Genomic DNA, 25,617 nt, shown 5'->3' on the forward strand with positions numbered 1-25,617 from the left:
AGCCACATCAACATGGGATCTGAGCTGCGTCTGTGACCTACACCTCAGCTTGCAGCAATGCCAGATCCTTAATCCACTGACCAAGGCCAGGGATTGAACCCGAAGCCTCATGGATATTCGTCAAGTTCATTAACTGCTGAGCCACAATGGGAACTCCCCAATTTGATTTTTAAATTTACTCAGTAAAATTTTTGTTGTTTGACAGATTTGGGGGCAGCAGTGGGATCAAAGGACTTTCCAACAGTATTTAGAGACAAGAAACACAGGCATGGTTTTTTTCTGGCCACACCCACAGCATGCAGTAGTTCCCAGGCCAAGGAATGAACCCACGCCACACAAGTAACCTGAGCTACAGCAGTGATAATGCCAGATCCTTAACCCACTGTGCTACCAGGAAACTCCACCCTCCTTCTCTTTACATTTCTTTATTTCTTTTACATCCCCTTCCTTACAATGAAATATAGGGCTTTGGTTGCAAAGATATGTCAGATAAGGACAAGTTTCTCTCAGTTCTTCAAAGACTTGGGTTGTAGCTTAAATGACATCATGGGTTGATCCACACATCCCCCTAGGTTGGAATATTGAGTGTGAACTCTCTTTCTGCTAGTGGTGAAATTCGCTGTGTGTTTATAGCCACACCTCCCGTGCTTTTACATGAGAGGTCTGATTAAAAGAGAAATGAGCAGGAGCCATTTGTCATCCATCAGAAAAATACAAGGGAACCCACTGGGAAGTAAGTAGTCCGTCAGTCAAATATCCAGCCACCACAGGAAGAAAAATCCTGTGGAGACATAGAGAAGAGACTTGTGGATGGCAAGGGAGAGAGGGAGGGAGTAGGAGCGACTGGGAGTTTGGGGTTAGTAGGTGCAAGCTATTACATTTAGAATGGATATGGAATGGGGTTCTACTGTACAACACAGGGAACCATATCTATCTCCTGGGACAGACCATGTTGGAAGATAGTATAAAGAAAAGGAATATATATAAATGTATGACTGGGTCACTTGGCTGTACAGCAGAAATTGTCACAACATCATAAATCAACTATACCTTATTTTATGTTTTGGGGGGGGTTGTCTTTTTAGGGCCATGCCCTCAGCATATGGAGGTTCCCATAAATCAACTATGCTTTAAAAAAGAAAAGAAAAACCCTGTGGATATGGCACAAAATTACTAGCAAGAAAAAGTAAGACAGAGAGATGTTTCCATTTCAGTATTGATTTTCCATTAAACTTCAAAGAGCTATTTGGAAAACAAACATTAGAAGCAGGATCTCCCAAGATGAGCAGTTTATTCAGTGAGGTTATGCCTATAAACTAGAGCAATATCTCCTAACTTAATCCCCACCACACCTGAAGTGCTCACCGCACCAAGAGTATCATTTGTGCAAAGACAACTTGGGAAGACATATGTTTGATTCTCCCTCCCACACTGTTGACTTGTAGAAGCCTGACTCCTGGTCATCTCTGGCTGGAAGCTGGAAGCGGTATTTAGATTTCTGATATTAGGAATGAATAAGTCATTTAATGAAAAAAGATGGTAGCTGCATAGAAATTAACAGAAAACACCACCTGAAAGAAGAATGTCAAAAGGTCTATGTATTTAGTAATATTGCCCGGAATGTTTGTAGAAAAACTGACCCAACTACAAGAATGAGTTAATCCTCCAAAATGGGATATTTTCAACCTATCCTTTCAGCTAATGCACGTAAAGCACGGCAACACTTGTGAGTACACAAAGATTTGAAAACCTAGGCAATAAGAGCTCTAAGAAATAATGCAGAAACCTGAATTTGATTGAAAAATGCACACCATTTTAAGACCACATACTAGGTGGTTACCTGTAAAAAACACTGGGTAATCACATATAAAAATGGAAAGTAATTAAACATACTGGGCTTATCATTTAGAGAGCAGTCAGCTGTAAGAGAAAATGAAATACACTGCCAGATACATTCGCCAGTATTTAATCATAGAAACATCAAGAAACAAATGCAGGGTTAGTGCAGACTTTCGACCATGCAACCAGGGCAGTAGGTTTCCTGCATCTGTAGCTGTCATATTAAATCTACCACGGGTGGAGGAAGGAAATATGCTGTTAGAGGAATAAGATGCTTCCTACATAAATCATGTGATTAGGAAAATTGCTGGACATGAAGGGGGTCACACAATAGGAGAGGATCACCAAGTGCAAATGTCTGAAGAGGCTTGATGGGCCCTGAAGGGCTACAGGAACATGCAAGGACATGTGTGAACCTGAAAACCAAAGAGGATCCATCCTGAGGGAGCTTGGGGAGAAGTGTGGATTCTGACCAAGAGGGAACTAAAATCACTCATGTGTCTGGTTGGGGCTGTTCCACATGGACAAAGCCAGGAGTCAGAAAACTGGGCTGGAACTTGGGCCCACTAAATTGCCACACATCTGTCTCCTGATGGTACAGAAGACCCGAGAATGATGGCTTCTTTGCTTCTGCTTTCTAGACCTCATGCATCTTTTCCCTCCCATGAATGCTAACTCAGAACCAGTAATATTAAGTATTCAGGGATATATAGTTTTCCACCTTCTCCAAGCCGACAACACAATTCAACAGAACCATCAGGACAGTAGCTTTCACTTTCATGCCACCACCAGGTTGCGCTTCCTTTGGTGGGGCAGGGGGGCTGTAGCATGTTGCAGCTTGGTATGGGATCTCAGTTTCTAGACCAGGTATTGAACCTGGGATGCAGCAGCGAAAGCATTGAGTCCTAACCACTAGACCACCAGGGAACTCCCAGGTCACCCTTAACTCAATGTATTGTGTCCAATTTCTGACCAAAACCAAGGACAATGAGCAAGAGACCAAATTATGAACATTAATCAGACAAGACTATTATCTTCCAAGACTTTCCGCAATTACTGATTTCTGTGAGGAACAGAGACATGGTACCCACTAGCAACGATCAACTTGGAAGATACAACTTTCACTAATATAGAATCAAGGGGAGTGTAAATACTGAGTCAGAAAATTCCAGTTATCTATAACATGACCAGAAAAGACACTGCAACAACACAGGTCTCATATCATGATCACAATGGGAACATAATGCAAAGTAGGAATAAAAAAACTTTTCATCTCCAGTTCTTTTTTGGTACAGTGGTTTAAGGATCTGGCATTGTCATTGCAGCAGCTTGGGTTGCTGCTGTAGCACAAGTTTGATCCCTGACCCAGGAACTTTCATATGCCATGGGCACAGCTAAAAAACCCCCCAAACAAACAAAAAAAACACTTTTCATCTAAAAATTAGACCAAGTTGCACATGAAGGAGTTCCTGCCATGGTGCAGCAGAAATGAACCCGACTAGGAACCATGAGGTTGTGGGTTTAATTCCTGGCTTTGCTCAGTGGGTTGAGGATCCAGCATTGCTGTGAGCTGTGGTGTAGGTCACAGTCGAGGCTTGCATCCAGCATTGCTGTGGCTCTGGTGAAAGACAACAGCTGTACCTCCGATTAGACCCCTAGCCTGGAAACCTCCACATGCTGCAGGTGCAGCCCTAAAAAGACAAAAACCAAAAAAAAAAAAAAAAAAAAAAAAGTTGCACATGAAAAATGTCAAAAACTGAAAACCACTTAACACCCTGGGTTCCAAGGACATTGTAATGGAAATGAGACAAGCTTTATAAGACTGCATGATTATTCAAAGTCTGAGATAACAAAATGCAGGTAGTGCAGATGAAGAGTACATAGAAAGATAGCTATTATCATAAACATTCAGATCAGCAACATGAACTAGAAATTAATACACTGGGATTCTATTAAAGCCAAGCCACTTACAAAGGAAAAACCATATTTATACCCATTGAAAGATTTCTGTCATGCCCTGAGTCTTCATGTACAAAATAAGTGAAGTGCTGAAGACATTTCCACATTTTTCCCATTCATAAGGCTTTTCTACAGTGTGTTGCTCACATTATAAGTCACAAGAGAGAATGAGGTCTCTCCTACAGTCCCTGCAGTCAGTGCTTCTCCCCAGTGTGTGTCCTCATGTGTCCTCGCAGATTGGCAGGATACCAGAAGGCTTTTCCACACTGCTGACACCCATAGGGTTTCTCCTCACTGTGCATTCTTACATGTTTTCTTAAAGATGAGGGCCAACAGAAGGCTTTCCCACACTGGGTACATTCATAGGCTCTCTCCCCACTGTGTGTTCTCATGTGTCCTCGAAGAGAGGCGTGACGAGTAAAGGCTTTCCCACAGTGCTGACATTCGAAGGGTCTCTCCCCAGTGTGTATTCTCTCATGCTCTCGGAGGGATGTGGAACAGCTGTAGGCTTTACCACATTCTGTGCATTCATAGGGTTTCACTCCACTGTGCATTCTTACATGCTTTTTAAAATATCGCTGATGCCTGAAGGCTTTGCCACAGTGCTGACATTCATAGGGTTTCTCTTCGCTGTGTGTCCTCACATGTTCTCGAAGGGATGAGGAACAACTGTAGGCTTTCCCACATTCTGTACATTCATAGGGTTTCACTCCACTGTGGGTTTTCAGGTGTCTTCTGAAATATTTGGGACAACTGAAGGCTTTCCCACATTCTGCACAAACATAAGGTTTCTCTCCAGTATGTATTGTCACATGTCCTCCCAGGAATGTGGGATATTGGAAGGCTTTCTCATATTCCTTACATTCATAGGGTTTCTCTCCAGTGTGAGTTCTCACATGTCTTAAAAGGTAGGAATAATACATAAAGGATTTCCCACATACTCTACACACGTGGATTTTCTGTCCATGGTGGCTTCTCATATGTTCTCGAAAGGAAGAGGGACAAGTGAAAACTTGTCCACATTTCTTACACTCTAAAGACTGTTTACTACTATGACTCTTCACAAATCTCTTAGATGCTATCCCAGAATCCTGACAGTTATAGGGTTTCTTTACAATGTCTGTTCCTCCAGGAGGGCTTAGGTGGGAGACAGAGCTGCATACCTGCCCACATTCCTCACATGGATAAGATTTATGTCCAGTGTGAGACCTTTGGTGATGCTTCTGGAAAGAATGGTCGCTGAAGTCTTCTCCACACTTAGTATATTTAGAGGGCTGAACTGCAGTCGGATATCTCAGATATCCCTTTTGGACAGTAAAATCTGTAATCCGGTTCAGGGTTTCTCCACATTGATGATTGTCATTACCTTTGCATTGATGACACTCTGCCAAATGATTTCTGTTAAAAATGGGAAGCACAGTGTTAGGGATTAATGATTTAAAGTGATTTCTTCATTAATGATGTATTGATGGTTTTTCATTATTTTGAATCTGTATTTGCCATTTTCAATGAATGGGTATGTTACAGGCACTCCCCACACTGCAACAAAGGGCAACAAGCTTAATGCTCTGGCTTAATTATGGCTCAAATACACTTAGAGACCCTGTCTTAGAGATAGGGTTTCCTGGTCACTGTGTCCAACTGAATTACGTTTAAGATACCCTATATCACATTTACCAAAGTTTTTTCTTGTGAAAATTTTTCAAGTACAAAATTGTTTACCTGGGCTTATACCTTTCGTTTAGTTTCAAGTTAGTCTAACACTCTGCCAAGATTCCCCTTCCCCTGAGGCAGTGGCACTCACCTCAAATCTCTCTCCTGGGTTTGGTGATCTCCAATGTTATGAAACATCCAATTTGCTCCAAAAACAGACCAAGAACCATTTCTTATGAATCTTAGTATTTTCTCATCACTGCATAGTTTGTTCTCCAAAATATTCCATTGAGGACTTGATCCAGTGGTTTTAACTCGAGGGCAAAAACCTGCAACAATCAGTAGCGTAACTAAATGCTTGGGGAAAAAATGGTGATATAAGTAAAGCAAAAGAGAACATAGATATTTCTCTCCATATACTGATTCAAAAATGTAATCAAATTTTTTAGGAAAAACAGACATGGGAACAAAGAAAAACTCCAAGGACCTCCGAGAAATTTGGAACTTTGGCCATCACAGGGGAAATGAGTCAACAGGGCAGCTTGTTCAGTAAGAGATACTTCAAAAAGAATAGAGACTGAGTCAATATTACCAGAGAGGCAAAGCAGAAAGGAACTGGGCAACATGCACATTCCCAAATGCTCACTTTATAAGATGAGCTACAGAAAGACTTCCCAAGTGGGCAAGGATGGATGAAAACTCCAACAGGGAAGCCAGGTTAATGATAAACATCACCTTCTTAAACAAAGATTAAGTCATGTTCCTAATGGTGTGTCCAAATACCTCCCCCTTATCCAGGGAGATGTGCTCTCCTGGGGATCACAGGCACAGAGGTCCTAGATGGAGCCTGTCTCCACTGACCCAGCTGCCACTGGGAGATGGGGTGTGGGGTGGTATGAGCTGCTGTCCTGCTCATGGAGGAAGCTCATCATGAGGGAGGAAGGAGGACCAAAAGCACTCCATGACATGGACTGATTCTTTGGTCCTTATGTCACTGATGACAGGCAAGAGTGGGTTTAACTGCAACAAGGTTATGACAACAAATGTGAACTGACCACTGTGTAACTTTCACAGGGTGAAACCCATCACACCGTTCTTACTGCCCAAGGTGACACTGGAGACCATGCTAACATTTATAAAATTAGGAATTTGGGCTTATGATCAAGAGTAATAAAAAGTAAATCAATAGTTCGTATCCTGCCAGCTATGCCAAAAAAAAAAAAAAAAAAAAAAAAAAAAGTAAATCAATAGGAGCTTCCGTCATGGCTCAGCAGAACTGAATCTGACTAGCATCCATGAGGACACAGGTATAAACCCTGGCCTCGCTCACTGGGTTAAGGATCCACCATTGCTGTGAGCTGTGGTGTAGGTCACAGACACAGCTTGGATCCTGTGTTGCTATGGCTGTGTTGTACGCTGGCAACTATACCTCCGATTTGACCCCTAGCCTGGGAATCTCCATATGCCATGATTGTGGCCCTAAAAAGATTTAAAAAAAAAAAAAAGTAAATAAATAGATGAAATTTGTTTTCATGGAAAAGTTCTCTGACCCTAGGTAGGTTTCATGAAAACTTAGACCGTGTCTGTCTTTTTTTCAACATATTCCCATTCTTTGGTTCTAGTAAGAAAGGAGATTTGTAAGAAATATTTGTTTCCTAAAGACTAAGTACAGGAGTGAAGCCATCCTCACCCACGAAGGCCAGGTTCTTGAAGGTCTCCAGCATCACATCTCTGTAGAGCCTCCTCTGAGCAGGGTCCAGCAAAGCCCACTCCTCTGGGGTGAAGTTTATGGCCACGTCTTCAAAGACCAGTGATTCCTGAAACAGCCACATACTCTATTCAGCAAAGTCCCTTTTCACCTGCCTGTGTGGGAAGAAGAGGAGGCTAATGGTCAGGGAACTGGATCAATCCCTAGGACTCTCGAGCTTATAGTCTCATGAGAAATGACAATAGACAAGCAGATCAAGTGCCAATTATTCAGTGATGTTAAGTGCTAGAAATTCAAGAAAAGTGTGACAACAACAATGGAAGTAGATTTATAGACACAAGATTAAAAAGAATTGCTTTTGGAATTCCCACTTCGGTGTATTGGGTTAAAGATCTGGCATAGCTGCAGCTGTGGCTCGGATTCAATCCCTGGCCCACAAACTTCCACATGCCAAAGGTGTAGCCAAAAAGGGGGGAAAACTGAGAGAGCAGATCCTGAGGTACCATAAAGACAGAAAATCAAATTATCACCCATATGACATGGAAATGGGCCCCAGGTTTGCTCATAAGTTATTTCCTTGAAGGTCCAAGAATAGGAGCAGATTGTCAGGATGCAATGAACATGGATTTTCTAGAGCTGCTGAATCTGAACAATTCTTTTTTTCCCTTTTTTTTTGGCTGCCCTACGGTATATGGAGTTCCCAGGCCAGGGATCAAGTTTGAGCCATAGCTGTGGCAATTCCAGATCCTTTAACCCACCATACCAGGCCGGGGATTTAATCCACATCCTGGTGCTACAGAGACATTGCTGATTCCATTGTGCCATAGCAGGAATTCCTGTACAACTCAGTTACAACTTCAACTTATAACTTGAAGGCAATGGCATCAGGGAGCCAGTTTTGTCCCCTCATATCCAAAAGAAGCACAAACATGTCCCCCTGTCATGATGAAGTGGACAGCAAGGATACAAACAGGCCAGGGCCCAGGGCCTAGCACAGCTATGGGGTAAGAGGAGGCCTGGTTCCTGAGGAATGTGTCAAGCACCAGAGTCTCTCAAATGAATAACCACATGCCCAGAAATCAAGGAAGATGCTACACAGAGTCACAGAAGGTTCTGATGGTAACAGAGATGAAGGTGACTTTAATGGGGAGGAAAAAAACACCTAATTTTTATCTTTAGTGAAATATGGGACCATACTGCACTAATGATATCAAAAGAAAACAACTATGAAATTAAAAATTAGAGATTTTTTTTTTCTTTTTTGGCTACCCTAAAACATATGGAGTTCCTGGGCCAGGGATCAGATCTGAGCTGCAGTTGTGACCTACATTCCAGTTGCAACAATGCTGGATCCTCAACCCATTGTGACGGGATGGGGATCAATCCTGCATCCCAGTGCTGCAGAGATGCCGCTGATCCCATTGTGTCACAGCAGAAACTCCAAAATCAGAGATTTTTAAACAAAAAATATGGTTGCAAAAGCCAACAGGAGAAAAAAAAAATCCCTACATCATCATCTACAAAGAGGCCAATGCTACTTCAAATGTGGTTTGCTAATCACACACCTGATGAGAGATCTGTATTAGGAATACATTTTAAAAACTCACAGGACTGAGTTCCCATTGTGTCTCAGCAGAAATGAATCTGACTAGCATCCATGAGTATGAAGGTTTGATCCCTGGCCTTGCTCAGTGGGTTAAGGATCCAGGCCACACATGCAGCTCAGATCCCACCTTGCTGTGGCTGTGGTGTAGGCCAGGAGCTATAGCTCTGATTTGATCCCTAGCCTGGGAACCTCCATATGCCATGGGTGTGGCCCTAAAAAGACAAAAATAAAAATAAAAACTCATAGGACAACAATAAAAAATAAAAGATAAAAAAATTAAAGACAAATAATATAATTAAATAATGGGGGAATAAACGTGAATAGACAATTCTTCAAAGATACACAAATGGCCAATGACCACATGAAAAGATCACGAACACCATTAGTAACTGGGGATCCACATACAGACTTGAATTGTGGATGCACTTCCCAACCCATTCTATGAGGCCAGTATTATCCTGATACCAAAACCAGAAAAAGACATCCCATGGCATGTAAAGAAATCCACAGACCAGTATCCTTGATACACACAGACAAAAATATTCCTCAAATATTAGCAATCAATATCCAGAGAAATAGGTGTTTCTGTCATGGCTCAGCAGTAACAAATCCGACTAGTATCCTTAAGGACGCAGGTTTGATCCCTGGCCTCACTCAGTGGCATTGATCGGGCATTGCCATGAGCTGTGGTATAGGTCGCAGATGAGTCTTGGATCTGGCATTGCTGTGGATGTGGTATAGGCCAGCAACTGCAGCTCTGATTGGGCCTCTAGCCTGGGAACTTCCATATGCCACGGTGGAGCTCTAAAAAGACACACACACACAAAAAATCCAGAGAAACATAAAAAGGGTTCAACACCATGACCAAGTGAGATTTATTTAAAAATCTGGTTCAAAAAAACAAAGCATTGGGAGTTCCCATTGTGACACAGTGGAAACTAATCCAACTAGTATCCATGAGGATGTGGGTTCAATCCCTGTCCTTGCTCAGTGGGTCAGGGGTCCAGTGTTGCTGTGAGCTGTGGTGAAGGTCACAGACTTGGCTCAGATCTGGCATTGCTGTGGCTGTGGTGTAGGCTGGCAGCTGTGGCTCCAATTTGACCCCTAGTCTGGGAACTTCCAGATGCCATGGCTGCGGCCCCTAAAGGCAAAAAAAAAAAAAAAAAAAAACCAAAACAAAAAACCCACAAAGCATTTTATTATATACCTTATTAACAAAGTACAAATCACCTGATCACCTCAATAGACACATAAAAAGCATCTGTTCAAACACAATTATCTTTTCATGGTAAAATACTTAGCAGGAATTCCCGATATGGCACAATGGGATCAGCAGTGTCTCTGCAGTGCCTGAGCATATAGGTTCAATCCCCAGCCTGGCACAATGCATTGGGGGATCGCTACAGCATGAGTCACGACTGTAGCTGAGATCTGATCCCTGGCCCAGTAACTCCATATGCTGTGAGGAGGCCAAAAAAGAAAACAATTCAGCAAACTAGTGACAGAAGGAACTAGAGAAGCTCACACCTAACATCTGAACAGACCCTTCTCCAAAGAAACACAAATGGCCAATAAGCTCACGAAAAGATGCTAGACATTAGTCATTAGGGAAATGCAAATCAAAACCACAAGCTGATGGCGTTTCCATCATGGCTCAGTGGTAATGAACACGACTAGGATCCATGAGGATGCAGGTTCAATCCCTGGCCTTGATCAGTGGGTTAAAGATACAGTGTTGCCATGAGCTGTGGCATAGGTCGCAGATGAGGCTCGGATCTGGCATTGCTGTGGCTGTGGTATAGGCCTGCAGCTGTAGCTTTGATTCAACCCCTAGCCTTGGGGTGGAATATTGGCCCAGCTCACATTTGACCTTCTATATGCTGCAAGTGTGGCCATAAAAAGACAAAAAAAAAAAAAAAACCAAAAAACTACAAGCTGATACTTCACACCCACTACGATGGGTAGAAGAGGTATAAACAAATGCTGGGGAGGATGTGAGGCAGTGGGAACTCTCAAACACTGCCAAACAGAATGCAAAATAGTACTCTCTGGGGTGATCAAAATGTTCTAAAATTAGAATATGGGGATGGTTGCACAATTCTATAAATATACTAAATACCACTGAATTTTATACTTTAAAAAGGTAAACTTTATGATATGTAAATTATGGGTCAAATAAAACTGTTTAAAGCATAAATTCAAATGAGCTAAAAAGATACCCTTCTTGGAGATCCCACTGTGGCACAATGGAAACGAATCCAATTAGTACCCATGAGGTTGTGGGTTTGACCCCTGGCCTCACATTGCTGTGAGCTGTGATGTAGGTCACAGACAGGCTTGGATCTGGCATTGCTGTGGCTGTGGTGTAGACTGGCAGCTACAGCTCTGATTCGACCTTGCCTTGGAAACCTCCATGTGCTGTGGGTACAGCCCTAAAAAGCAAAAAATAAAAAAATAAATTAGAAAAAAAACATATCCTTTTTTCCCCCCTTTTTTGGCTGCCCCATAGAACATGGAGCTCCCAGGTCAGGGATCAGATCTGAGCTACAGTTGCGACTTACACCAATAGCTGCGGCAACACTTGATCCTTTAACCCACTGTGCCAGGCCAGCAATCAAACCTGCTTCCCAGTGCTCCAGAGACACCACTGATCCCACTGCGCCACAGCAGGAACTCCAAAACATATTCTTCTTAAAACAATGGCAATTTAATTAAAAAATAACAGAACTCCAGCAAATAAAAAAAAGTGTAGAAAAGGAACAAAATTACAGGTTTTTCTGAGATTAAGTGGAATTAGGAGAAATTACAAAACACTTGCGGGAAAAAGTTTTTTTTTTTTGGTCTTTTTGCTATTTCTTGGGCCACTCCCGCAGCATGTGGAGGTTCCCAGGCTAGGGATCTAATCGGAGCTGTAGCCACCGGCCTACACCAGAGCCACAGCAACACCAGATCTGAGCTGCGTCTGCAACCTACACCACAGCTCACAGCAACGCCAGATCCTTAACCCACTGAGCAAGGGCAGGGACCGAACCCGCAACCTCATGGTTCCTAGTCGGATTCGTTAACCACTGCGCCACGACGGGAACTCCGGAAAAAGTTTTTTTAATTAGATGTAATGGGATGGTTTTTAGAACCTGTTAAACATATCTGAGATGATGTAAGCAAAGAGAACATCTGAGAGGGTCCATGGTTATAAAAGAAACAAAATTAGTAGATGCAAATGCTCCCACATGCTAAATATAAATCTCAAATGGTTCACAGGCCAAGTACAAAATATTAAAATACCAGAAGTTTCCACTATGGCATGGTAGATTAAGGATCTGCTGTTGTCGCTGTGGTGGTGAAGGTTTGATCCCAGGCCTGGTGAAGTAGGTTAAGGATCTGGTGTTGCCACAGCTGTGGCATGGCTTCGATCCCTGGCCTGGGAAATTCCATATGCTGTGGGTGTGGCCATAAAAAAAATCAGCAATTCCAAACCTTAGAAAGAAATTTCACAGCATTACAAAACCCAGAAAGGGACAATTCAAAATATTAAAAACAACAACATTCATCAGAAACTTTTCAGGCCAGAAGGGAGTGTTGAATGGGAAAAACCCACGATGAAGAATACTCTATCTAGCAAGGCTATAATTCAGATTTGAAAGCACAGTAAAGAGTTTTATGAATAAGCAAAATCTAAAATAGTTCAAAACCATTCAACTGGCTTTGTAAGAAATGTTAAAGGGGAAGTTCGCATTGTAGACCAGCAGAAACAAATCTGACTAGCATCCATGAGGACCCTTAGCCTAAGAATCTCTATATGCCACAAGTGTGGCCCTAAAAAGACCAAAAAAAAAAAAAAAAAAAAAAAGCATGTAAAAGGGAATTCTCTAAGTGGGGGAAAAAAAAACCATAACTAGAAATTTCTATTAATGTAATTATAATTATTAAAATCATCATTATTAATTATAATTAATTTAATATAAATATTAAATTATATATATACATATATAGCTTTTTTTTTTTTTTTTTTTGCCATTTCTAGGGCCGCTCCCGCTGCATATGGAGGTTCCCAGGCTAGGGGTCAAATCGGAGCTGTAGCTGCCGGCCTACGCCAGAGCCACAGCAACACGGGATCTGAGCAGCGTCTGTAACCTACACCACAGTTCATGGCAACGCCGGATTCTTAACCCACTGAGCAAGGCCAGGGATCGAACCCACAACCTCATGGTTACTAGTCGGATTTTGTTAACCATTGAGCCACGACAGGAACTCCTATATATAGCTTTTTAGGGCCACACATGTGGCATATGGATGTTCCCAGGCAGGGGTTTAATCAGAGCTGTAGTCGCCAGCCCATGCCATAACCACAACAACACAGGATCCGAGCTGTATCTGTAACCTACACCACAGCTCATGGCAATGATGGATATTTAACCCACTGATCGAGGCTAAGGATTGAACCTGCATCCTCATGGTTACCAGTCAGGTTCGTTACCACTGAGCCATAATAAGAACTCCTAACTTTATATATTTTTATAAATTGGAAAAATCTTATCGGTAAAGTCAAAAATAAAGGTAGTATAAGAGTCTCTTACAAAGCTACAGATTTGATCCCTGCCCTGGGAACTTCCATAGGTCACAGGTGTGGGCAAAATAGAAAGAAATACAGGAGTTCCCATTGTGGCTCAGCAGTTAGTGAACCCGACTAGTATCCATGAGGATGTGGGTTTGATCCTTGGCCTTGCTCAGTGGGTTAAGCTCATGTTGCTGTGGCTGTGGCATAGGCTGGTGGCTACAGCTCCGATTGGATCCCTAACTTGGGAACCTCTATATGCCGTGAGTGCAACCCTAAAAAGACAAAAATACCAAGAAAAAAAAAGAAAAGAAAGGAAAGAAATACAAATTATGAACAAATCAGCTGCCAGTAATGATATTGTATCAGTAATTCTAAAAAACAAAAAGAAAACTCTCAACAAACAAAAGTCCAGGACCAGAGAGCCTTACAGATAATTCTACCAAACATTTACAGAAGAGTTAATGCCTATCTTTTCCAAACTATTCCAAAACATTGAGGAGGAAGGAATGTTTCCTAGTTCATTCGATGAGGCCAGCATCACTCTGATACCAAAACCAGACAATGACACCATATATACAAAGAAAATCACACGCCAATATCACTGATGAACACAGATGCAAAAATCCTCAACAAAACGGTGGCAAATCTAAATCAACAATACATTAAAAGGATCATACACACACTATGATTTATCTCAGGGATACAAGGATGGTTGTGCATCTGTAAAACAGTCAATGTGATACAACACATAACAAACTGAAGTATAAAAATCATATGATCATCTCAACAGACACAGAAAAAGCTTTTGACAAAATTCAGCATCCATATATGATAAAAACAACATGACAGGAGTTCCTGTCATGGCGCAGTGGAAACAAATCCAACTAGGAACCATGAGGTTGTGGGTTCGATCCCAGGCCTCATTCAGTGGGTTAAGGATCTGGCGTTGCCATGAACTGTGGTGTAGGTCGCAGATGTGGCTTGGATCTGATGTTGCTGTGGCTGTGGTGCAGGCCAGCAGCTGTAGCTCTGATTGGACCCCTAGCCTGGGAACCTCCATATGCCACGGGTGCAGCCCTAAAAAACAAAAACAAACAAACAAACAAAATACAATACTACAAACCTAGAGCCAATATCATACTCAATGATGAGATTAGGAAGAAGCAAAAGATGTCCACTCTTGCCACTTTAAATCAACAGAGTATATATTGGAAGTCCTAGCCAGAGCCATCAGACAAGAAAAAGGAATTAAGAAATCCAAATTGGGGAGTTCCCATCATGGCTCAGTGGGTAACAAACCCAACTAGTATCAATGAGGATGTGGGTTCGATCCCTGGCCTCACTCAGAGGGTTAAGGATCTGGTGTTGCCGTGAGCTGTGATGTAGGTGGTAGACATCACACTATTTGGTCAATTAATCTATGACAAAGGAGGCAAGAATATATAATGGGAAAAAGATAACCTCTTCAATAAATGGAAAACTGGACAGCTACATGCAAAAAAATAAGTAGGAGTTCCCGTCGTGGCACAGTGGTTAACGAATCCGACTAAGAACCATGAGGTTGCGGGTTCAATTCCTGGCCTTGCTCAGTGGGTTAATGATCCGGTGTTGCCGTGAGCTGTAGCGTAGGTTGCAGACGTGGCTCAGATCTGGCGTTGCTGTGGCTCTGGCATAGGCCGGTGGCTACAGCTCCAATTCGACCCCTAGCCTGGGAATCTCCATATGCCGCGGGAGTGGCCCAAGAAATGGCAAAAAGACAAAAAAAAAAAAAAAAGTAAAACTGGACTACTTTCTTACATCATACACAAAAATAAACTCAAAATGGACTAAAGCCTTTTTTCTGGGCTTTCTATTCTGTTCCATTGACCTATGAGTCTGTTTTTGTGCCAGTACTATACTGTTTTGATTCCTGTGGTTTTGTTGTGTAGTTTGAAATCAGGGAGGATGTTACCTCCAGCTTTGTTCTTCATTTGGAAAATTATTTTGAGTATTTTAGGTTTTTTGTATTTCCGTACAAATTCTTGAAGTGTGTGTTCTAGTTCTGTGGAAAATGCCATTGGTAATTTAGGGATCATATTGAATCTACAGGTTCCCTTCAGTAGCATGGTCTTTTTAACAATATTAATTCTTTTAATACATGAGAATCATAAATCTTTTCATTTGTTTGTGTCGTCTTCAGTTTCATCAGTGTCTAAATAGTTTTCCATGTACAGGTCTTTTACCTCCTTAGTTAGATTTACTCCTATGTGTTTTATTTTTTGATGCAGTTGTAAATGAATTCTTTTCTTTTCTTTTCTTCTTTTTTTTTTGTCTTTTTGCTATTTCTTAGGCCGCTCCCGCAGCACATGGAGGTTCCCAGGCTAGGGGTCTAATTGCAGCTGTAGCTGCCAGCCTACCCCAGAGCCACAGCAACACAGGATCCAAGCCTCGTCTGCAACCTACACCACAGCTCATGGCAACGCCAGATCCTTAACCCACTAAGCAAGGGCAGGGACGAACCCACAACCTCATGGTCCCTAGTTGGATTCATTAACCACCGCGCCATGATGGGAACTCCGAATTATTTTCTTAATTTCTCTTTCTGATAGTTTGCTGTTAGAAACAACATTTCTGTATGCTCATTTTGGTGTTTTTGCTTTTGTTTTTGTTTTTGTTTTGTCTTTTTAGGGCTGCACCCATGGCATATGGAGGTTCCCAGGCTAGGGGTCTAATTGGAGCTATAGCTGGTGGCCTATGCCAGAACCACAGCAACTCGGTATCCGAGCTGTGTCTGTGACCTACACCACAGCTCATGGCAATGCTGGATCCTTAACCCACTGAGTGAGGCCAGGGATCGAACCCACAACCTAATGGTTCCTAGTGGGATTCATTTCTGCTGCACCACAACAGGAACTCCTGTATGCTCATTTTGTATTCTTCAACTTTACTGAATTCATTTATTCTGATAGATTTTTGGTGGCATCTTTAGGATTTTCTTTGTATAGGATCATATCATCTGCAAAGAGTGACAGTTTTACTTCTTCCATTCCAATTTGTATTTCTCTCTTTCCTTTCTTTTTTTTTTTTTTTTTTGCTTTTTAGGGCTGCAACTGCAGCATGTGAAAGTTCCCAGGCTAGGGGTCAAAACGGAGCTGTAGCTGCCAGCCACAGCCACAGCACCGGGGGCATCCAAGCCATGTCTACCACCTACATCACAGATCACGGCAACACCTTTTTTTTTTTAGGGCCCCACCCTCGGCATACGGAGGTTCCCAGGTTAGGAGTTGAATTGGAGCAGTAGCTGCTGGCCTACTTCACAGCCACAGCAATGCTGGCTCCTTAACCCACTGAGCAAGGCCAGGGATGGAACCTGTGTCCTCATGGATACTAATCAGATTCATTTCCGCTGAGCTATGATGGGAACTCCAAAATGGATTAAAGTCTTAAACGTAAGACCTGAAGCCATAAAATTCCTAGAAGAAAACACAGGCAGTATGCTCTTGGACATCTGTCTTAGCAATAATTTTTTGCATATGTCTCATCAAGCAAAGGAAACAAAAGCCAATAAACAAATGGGACTACATCAAACTGAAAAGTTTTTGCCAGTGAAAGAAACCACTGATAAAACAAAAAGGGAACCTATCGAGTGGGAGAAGATAGTTACAAATGATATGTTCAATAAGGAATTGATGGCCAAAATCCGCAAAAAAGAGTCATACAACTCATATAAAGCCCCCAAATAACTCCACTGAAAAATGGGCCGAGGACCTTAACAGACGTTTCTTCCAATGAAGACATACAGATGGCCAACAGCCTTATAAAAAGGCGTTCAACGTCACTAATCATCAGGGAAATGCACATGAAAACCACAGTAAGGGACCACTGTGGCACCATGGGATCTGGCGGCATCTCTGGAGCACTTGGGATGCAGGTTCAATTCCTGGCACAGTGGATTAAGGATCTGGTATTATTACAGCTGTGACGGAGGATGCAACTGCAACTTGGATCTGATCCCTGGCCTGGGAACTTCGTATGCCATTTCTTGGGCAGCCAAAAACAAACAAACAAAAAAAACACAGTAAGGTATCACCTTGCACAAGTCAGAATGGCTATCATCAAAAAGACAACACATGGGAGTTCCCACTGTGGCACAGTGGGTTAAGAATCTGACTGTGACTCCTATTGTGTTTCCTATGCTTTAACTCAGTGCTGACACCCTCTACCTGAAGATGGCATCAACACCCACAGGTTCAAGGCTCGGTCACACAAGAGTGCCCTTGACGCCCAAACACACATATACTTCAGATGCCAGTCCAAGAATAGGCTGTCACTTGGGCTTCTGCTGACCTCCAAAGACTCCCCTCTTGGGGTTCCATTAATTTGCTGAAGCAGCTCACAAAACTCAGAGAAGCACTTTCTTATATTCACCAGTTTGTTAAAGGACATGATAAAGGACACAGAGAAACATCCAAATGAACAGATAAGTAGAGTCAGGAACATGCAAAGAGGTTTGAAGCTTCCATGCCTTCTCTGGGCCCCACCCTCTCCACACCTCTGCCTGGTCACCAACCCAAAAGCTCGCCAAATTCCATACTATTGGGATTTTGTGGAGCCTTCAGCTTAGGCAGGATTGATTGTTAATTCCATCTTCCTTTTTAAGAGCATGGGAGGGCAGAGCTGACAATTACAAGCTTGTGATCAGGGCTTGGTCTTCCTGATGACCAGACCTCATCCAGGAACCCAACCACAGTCACCTTGTTAGAACAAAAGATACTTCTATTACCCAGGATATTAAAAGGGCTTCAGGAGCACCAATCAGGAGCTAGGCAGAGACGAATACAATTTTCTATCCACTCATAAGTCTTTAAACACAACCGGCCCCACAGTGGTGATATGCCCTCAGGCTTGAAAACAAGGAAAGAGCATCCTTTAAAAAGGAAATTGGGGACTTACCATTGTGGCTCAGTAGTAGCAAACCTGACTAGTATCCATGAAGATTTGAGTTCAATCCATGGCCCCACTCAGGGGGTTAAGGATTTGGTGTTGCCATGACCTGTGGTGTAGGTCGCAGACATGGCTTGGATCACGCATTGCTATGGCTGTTGTGTAGACCGGCAGCTGAAGGTCTGGTTCAACCCCTAGCCTGCGAAATTCCATATGCTCAGGCGTGGTCCTAAAAAGAAAAAAAAAATAAAATAAAACAACAAGATCAGTGGCATCTCTGCAGCTCCAAGATGCAGGTTTGATCCCTGGCCTGGCACAGAGAGTTAAGGATCCAGTGTTACCATACCTGTGGTGTAGGATGCAACTGCAGCTCAGATCTGATCTCTGGCTCAGGAACTCCATATGCTACAGGGAGGCCAAAAAAAAAAAAAAAAAGAGAGTAAACTGGGTTCAAAAATCTTCACACTTTTTCCTGGTCTTGGGGCGGGGGGGGGGAATCCTCCATAAAATACAGTTTTTTTTGGCTGTGCCTGCGGCATAAATTCCCAGGCCAGGGATCAAACCTAAACCACGGCAGCAACCCAAACCATAGCTGTGACAACGCTATATCTTCTTCATCCCTCTTGAGCCACCAGGGAACTCTCCATAAAACACAATTTTTGATAACTTTTTTAGGAAAAACTCTGAGCTGACAGTTCATAAAGTGATGTGGTTGAAACACCTCATTTTCACAAACCTGCCTTAATAACAGGTGAACAGGTCACTCTTCAACACACTCTATGGAGCCTGCTGAGGTTTGAAAATGGACAAAGGTGGGAAATAATACATAATCAAAGTTAAATCATCTTATTCTAGTGGATGTGACTTTTTTATTTTTTATTTATTTTTTATATGGAAGTTCCCAGGCTAGGGGTCCAATCAGAGCTACAGCTGCCGGCCTACACCACAGCCACAGCAAAGTAAAATCTGAGCCATGTCTGCAACCTACACCATGGCAACACCAGATCCTTAACCAACTGAGTGAGGCCAGGGATCGAACCCACATCCTTGTGGATCCTAGTTGGGTTCGTTACCACTGAGCCACAGCGGGAGCTCCCCATGTTTGATTTTTAAAATCCATTAACAGGGGAACTAATGGTGTAAGTTTTGACAGGAAAAAAAATATTATAATAGAAGAAAACATCTGCCTTTATTCCTAGCTTAAATATGTGTATGTCACACCCAGAAAAGAATATGAATATAAGCACATAATCATATTTTTACTAAGTTTCCAGCATGCAAACTCATAAAGATAAATCTCAGTGTATTCTGAATCACTAGAAACAAGCAACTAAAAAGTAAAAATTTTAAATATTAGAGTTTTTAAGCAAACAGCTACTAAAAGTTAATTTTCTTTAAGTCCTAAAATGTGTGTAACTACATATATAAAATGATTTATGGATAAATCCTAAAACATTACTGAATGATGCCACAGTAGAATGAAATAAATGGAGAGACAGCTTACGTTCTCCCAAGGCAACTTAATGTCACCACGTCAGCTTCTCCCCAGATCAAGAGCTGAAGAAAATTCCATTGACTACAAGCAGGTTTACTTTGGGTTTTGTTTTGGAGGTTGTTTCCATTTTGCTTGAACTTAAGAAAAACTATTCCTAGGGAGTTCCCTGTTGGCCTAGTGGTTAGGACTTGGCCCTTTCACCACTGTAGCCCAGGTTCAATCCCTGCTCTGGAAACTGAGATCCCATATGAAGCCGCTGCACATTGAAACCAAACCAAACCAAACCAAACCAAACCAAAACAAAAAACAAAGAGAAACTACTTCTAAAAACTGAAATGGAAGGCAAATTTCTATTAGCCAAGATCTTCTATAGGACAAGGTGGTACTATTTTCCCTAAACGACATGGAAGCTTTTTACATAGCAGGGTTTAGGACAGGATGGTGTTAACACAGGGATAGACAAATACTTGGGTAGGAAAAAACCCACAGCACACTGAAACAGGTCCACAAGTTCTTGGCAACTGGGTCTACTCTGGAGCAAGGGCTGCCAGGCAGGGCTGAGATGATGACGCTTTGACACGTGGGATAGTGACCACTGGGTATCCACAGGGGAATAAGAAATCTTTTTTCCTTATCAACTGCATATATGATAACCAATTCCCTGTGGACTTACTATGAGAGACAAAAGTAGAATACACTGAGAAATTATAGGCAAAAGCATTACGACTTGATAGTTGGGGAAGTTTTCTTGTATAAGAAAAAAAAGGGTACACTACAAAGGAAGAGATGGAGAAATTCAAGTCTATTAAAGGTAAGATGTGTCTATCAAAGTGTAGGACAGAGAGAAAAAAGGAACTACAATCTGGGAGAACGTACTGGCAACACTTAGAAATGAAAAAGGCTGAATGTCCAGAGTATATAAAGAAAACATAAGAAATCAGTAAACATACAAATGAATTAAAGGTGAGAAAATGACTGAAAACTATTTCACAGAAGATGAACCACCACTTACGAGAAATGTTCAAGCCCAATGGTTATCAGTAAAAAACCAACATACTGACCACATACACAGAACCAATATACAGTCCACAAGCAGATCCCACTTGACACACTCAAAAGGGACAAAATTAAGCTGGATTCTCCCCGTGCTGGACAGGATGTGGAATAAACATTTGACTCCAGCCCTCCAGCCACACCTCCTAGTATTCTGAAAATATCCAGGATCTACAACCCACCAATGTTAGTCCAGGGGTAAAAAAATTTGTGATAAATTTGCACTCAGAGACAAAAAGCAGCAGGAATATAACAGCCTGCTGACAAATCAAACCTAAACCTGAGACACCCTGAGCTCCACAGGACTGGATGGAGGAGGGAACCGGGTGACCACTGACACCAGCACGGGTGAAACAGACCAGGGCTGAGAACCATGGAGAAACCTTCTAGGCGGTGTTACTGGTGCTGTACTGGTAATATTCACTTTTTGCAAATTCAGCAGAAGCAGAATTTTAAACAGAAAATTAAAACAAAACACAACACTACTTGGTGAGGAAGGACCAGATGTAAAGCTGCAAAGGATAGCACACAGGTAATGCAGGGCTGGGAAATTCTAGGCCCCTTTTATGGTCTGAGTCACTAGAGCTGGATTATCCCATTTGCTCACTAGCATCCTCACAACAGGCTGTACATCATCTATTCAGAAGTGAGCAAATCTCAGAAGCACAGGTCACTATTCACAGAATGTCCACTAACCTCTGCTGACCAGCTAAGAACAGGAAGTGAACTAGGACCAGACAAATGTCCTAACTCTGCCCCCTGCATGAAACAGTCAATACTCTTTCTATGAATCTTTTTAATCCCTATCTCCACTCATTTCACATGAATGTGGGGAACTGCCTGCGTTTCCTAAAATTATAATGGCAGAGAGAACAGTCTCTGTACTGACACTTGTCCTCAGAGGCACCTCTGGTTAAGCCCCAAAGGCCCAGACGCTCACGAGTCTGCAGAAAACGGCAAAGACCTGAGATGCTTCCCACCGTCATTAAGGAGAAGAAACCAGGCACAAAGAACTCAGTATTTCACACCTGCCAAAACCTGAAGCTGGATTAAGGGCAGCTCTGAGTGCTGAGCTGGACCCAGAGGAGGCTGCTCACAGGTGTCAGGTGACAATGCTCAATGCTCCCTGAGCCCTGTGCTCCTGGAAACTTCCATGGAGGGTGAGAGGACCCCCACCCTCTGGTCTTCAAGGAAAACAGCAGGCTGCATTGAGCGCTGTCACCTGCCCATCCACACCTGACTTAGAGAAGACTCCCACTGAGGCCAGGTAGCCAGGATGAGGCCAGACACAGCCTTAAATCCCCACCTCCGCCTCATCAGTGACTGGCTGAACTGCTGGTCCCCGCTGCCCAAGCAGAACAAATGCTTGTAGGTCAGACTTGGTTTTAGCTCCTCTCCTGACCCTTGACCCCTGATTGGCCTCAACCCCAGCCAGCAGACAGCCCCCTAAGGACAGGCTGGCCTCAGGGTTCTGCCATCAGAGCATCACACCTGGTCCTTCCTGGTTCTGTTTACTCCTCTGTATAAAAGAAAAACTCTCTTTGCCCAACTCCTGAGATGCTTGCATATCTCAAGGTCATATTCTCCCTGCTGCAGAATCCCTGTGCTGGTGCAAGAGACCTTTCTCCCCTGCAATAAAAACTCATCTGAAAGAAAGTCTGCCCTTAGGAAATTCGGATTTTTTTTATTTGACACTAGCTTAACCAAGTGTTCACAACCGCCCATTTCTTACCTTAGCTTTACTTAGGCTCCTGTCTCCCCACAAGCCCCTGACTTTGGGTCACCACCCTCTACCAAGAAGCACTGAGATGTAGAACATAGCTGCCTCCCCAACAGTCCCCACTTCTGCTGAGGATACAGTGACCACAGGGAGGCCCCATCCTATCCAACAGTTTTGCTCTCAACTTCCTGTAAAGAGAAGATACAACCCTTTTTCTGTTTCATCTGAGACCCTGGCACAGCTGTGAGTGAGATCTGAGTCTCAACCCTAATCCAAGTCTTAGAAATGTTAAAAACAAAACCACAGGCCCCAAATAGGGTCGCTTCTGCAAGTTCCAAATCACAAGGAGGCTCAACTTAACTACAGTTTCAGCCTCTCTTAATAAACAGAATCAGAAACCAGTCAATCAGGAATTACCTGGTCACCTTAAGTGAGGTAACCTGCCCGCCAGACCCCCGCCCTCCCTAAAGTAATCCTGCCACAGACAAGCCACTTTCGCTAGTTTCTTTCCCGCTCTCTTCTGCCCATTTAAGGTTTTCATTCTGTTCAGCTCCGGGCTGCGCCCTTCTATTTGCGGGATGGGAAGCTGCTGTTTTAGTGAATTGTTGAATAAAACCAGTAAAAGCTTCAAAATTTACTCAGCGGAATTTTGGTTTTTTGAACAGGAATAAAGTTTCGCCCTACCCAAGTAGGAATTTGACAGATCAGGGTGGGTCCCCTGGGACCCCCAAGTTGCGCATACTCAGGTCAGGACCTTCCACCCCCACGAGAGGACAGGAAGGGGCAGGAAGCCAGGACCCACACGCAGGCAATGGCGGAGATTTCAGTCAGTACCTGGGCCCTACCCCGCCAACGTGGTGACAGGACCGGACGCTGGGACCCCACCCCTTCTGGAGACTCGGGTCGGGACCCCAGTACAGGACACCGGGAGCAGCCCCCACGCCCCGTCGCGACCTAGGGCGGAAACTGGGGTAGGGACCTGGGTCAGAACGCCAGGTCCCCCCACCCTGCCTCCAGAAGCCAAGATGCGAGTCAAGATCCCGGGATCCCACCCCGCAGCCGAAGTAGGAAACTCAGGTCGCGGCCTGGACCTAAGAACCGGACGCCAGGTCCTCAAGCCGCCGCCGAGAGCAGATACTGGAGTCGGAAACCCGAAGAGCTGGCGCGGGGAGACCCGGGCTGGCCTCAGCTCCCAGTCGGTCCAAATCAGCTCCTCCCGATCTCGGGCCCAGGACTCGCTCACTCACCATCTCCTTCCGGCTCTGGGGGGGTCTGCAGGGCGTCCTCCCCACGGTCCCAAGATGCAGGTAGGTGAAGACAACGGAGAAAGGACACCTGGGGCCGCGCCCCGCAGGTGCGCAGGAGCGCCGAGATCAGCAGAGTGACGCCTGCGCGGACTGGGAGCGCGCCCACCTTCCGCCTTGATTGGACGGAGACCCACGCACTCCTCCTCCCCGGGTTTCTGAGTGTACTCCGAGATCCGCCCCGGCGCCCTTTATTAAACAGCTCCGATTCTGCCCCCCGAACCCCTTGATTGGATGGTTCTCAAGGTCCCTTCAGTCTGATTGGACTGTATTCCAGGCACTCACCTTATTGAGGCCTATGAATGGATAGAGCTCGGGCAAGTTCCCAGACCCTGATAGGGGAGTTGTTCGGACAGCCCCCGCCCCCTTATTCCCGTCCCTTGATTGGGCAGTTCCCGGGCCCCTCCCCAGCATTTGTTAGTTCTCCCCGCCGCGCTCGCCGACTTCTTTGACTGGAAAGGTATTATAGCCCCTCCGGGTCTCAGTGACTTGCGGGGATATTGGTCAAACGCCTTGCGGGGCGGAAATGCGGGTTCTTGGCTTCAGCCCTTCCTTGCCGGGTCTCCTCCTCAGGACCCAGACCTGTCCGTCCCGGACATGAGCTCGGAGCTCGGAGAAAACTTGTTCCCGGGCTGGCGGAACTAGCGTTCGCCCGCAGCTCGGCCGCCCCTCCTTATCTTCCTCCTAGACTGGGAAGTACTAACTCAATGTCCCCACGGAGCATCCCCTTATCCTGAGTCGGAACAGGACAAGATGGGACAGGAGAGCCTGGGGACATCCGGGGTCGGCGGTCGGCCCGGGAGTAAGGTCACCGTGGGTTTCTGCGCTTTAAGAGCAGAGACACATCAGCTTGAAAGGGTTTGACGTGTGACTTTTGACACTGGGAGGTTCGGCACTCCTGTTCAGCCTGCACTTCTGGTCTCGACCAAGTTCTAGGAGTCCATTTCTTACGCCGCATCAGCAGGGTGCGCATCACCATGCCTGAGCAACACCGAGATTCAGAAAAAGTCCTTGGTCAGCTTCTCCAGAGAATGGGCCACCAAGGGGCCCTGTCCTGTCCAGGCACACTGGTCCCACAGTCAATACACTGCCCTCACTCGCCCAACTTCCCTCCTGCTCACCCTCCTCACACAGAAGAGAAAAGCCCTTTTCTGTGGGGTTGGAGACCCTGGTACATCTCTGAAATCCAAGCCTTGGCCGTACTTCAGCAGTCTTTGTGCTTAGTCTCTTTATCTAAGTCTAGACATACTTTTTAAAATTATTATTATTATTATTATTATTTGTCTTTTGCCATTTGTTGGGCCGCTCCCGCAGCATATGGAGGTTCCCAGGCTAGGGGTCTAATCAGAGCTGTTGACGCCAGCCTACGCCAGAGCCACAGTAATGCGGGATCCGAGCCATGTCTGCGACCTACACCACAGCTCACGGCAACACCGGATCCTTAACCCACTGAGCAAGGGCAGGGATCGAACCCACAACCTCATGGTTCCTAGTCGGATTCGTTAACCACTGCGCCACGAACGGGAACTCCTTTTTTTAATATTTATTATTATTATTATTATTTTAGACATTTAAAAAGATGAATCCTGCAGCTTCCTAAGGACTTGGTGCTGGGGCCATGTTACCTGGGACTGGGATATTCTTTCCAAGTGGCTGTTAGATTGCCGGGGAAAGAAAGACAGTTGACCGGACCAGTGAGATCTGAAGCAAGATTGATTGACCAGCAGAGTGGCCAAGAGCATTGAGCAAGAGGAGCTCAGAGCCTCCTGCTGTTAGCAGAGAATCAGGTTTTATAGGCA

General features: G+C 44.1%; 1 protein-coding gene across 1 annotated transcript; it reads right to left on the reverse strand.

The window, feature by feature from the left end:
* Positions 1-1,274: 1,274 nt before the first annotated feature.
* Positions 1,275-23,989, reverse strand: LOC100516355 (uncharacterized). Its single transcript, XM_085013368.1, has 5 exons — positions 23,762-23,989; positions 18,593-18,651; positions 7,142-7,268; positions 5,603-5,780; positions 1,275-5,196 (listed from the first exon to the last, which is right to left on the reverse strand). The coding sequence occupies exons 3-5, from the start codon at positions 7,173-7,175 to the stop codon at positions 3,993-3,995; spliced, it is 1,416 nt and encodes a 471-aa protein (XP_084869494.1). The 5' UTR covers positions 7,176-7,268; positions 18,593-18,651; positions 23,762-23,989; the 3' UTR covers positions 1,275-3,992.
* Between the last annotated feature and the right edge of the window lie 1,628 nt (positions 23,990-25,617).

Source organism: Sus scrofa, chromosome 2, assembly GCF_054392235.1.
Source record: "Sus scrofa isolate SSC_HxYL_T2T_F1_AM1 chromosome 2, Sscrofa_HxYL_maternal_Yorkshire_Landrace_v2.0, whole genome shotgun sequence".
Lineage (NCBI taxonomy): Eukaryota > Metazoa > Chordata > Mammalia > Artiodactyla > Suidae > Sus > Sus scrofa.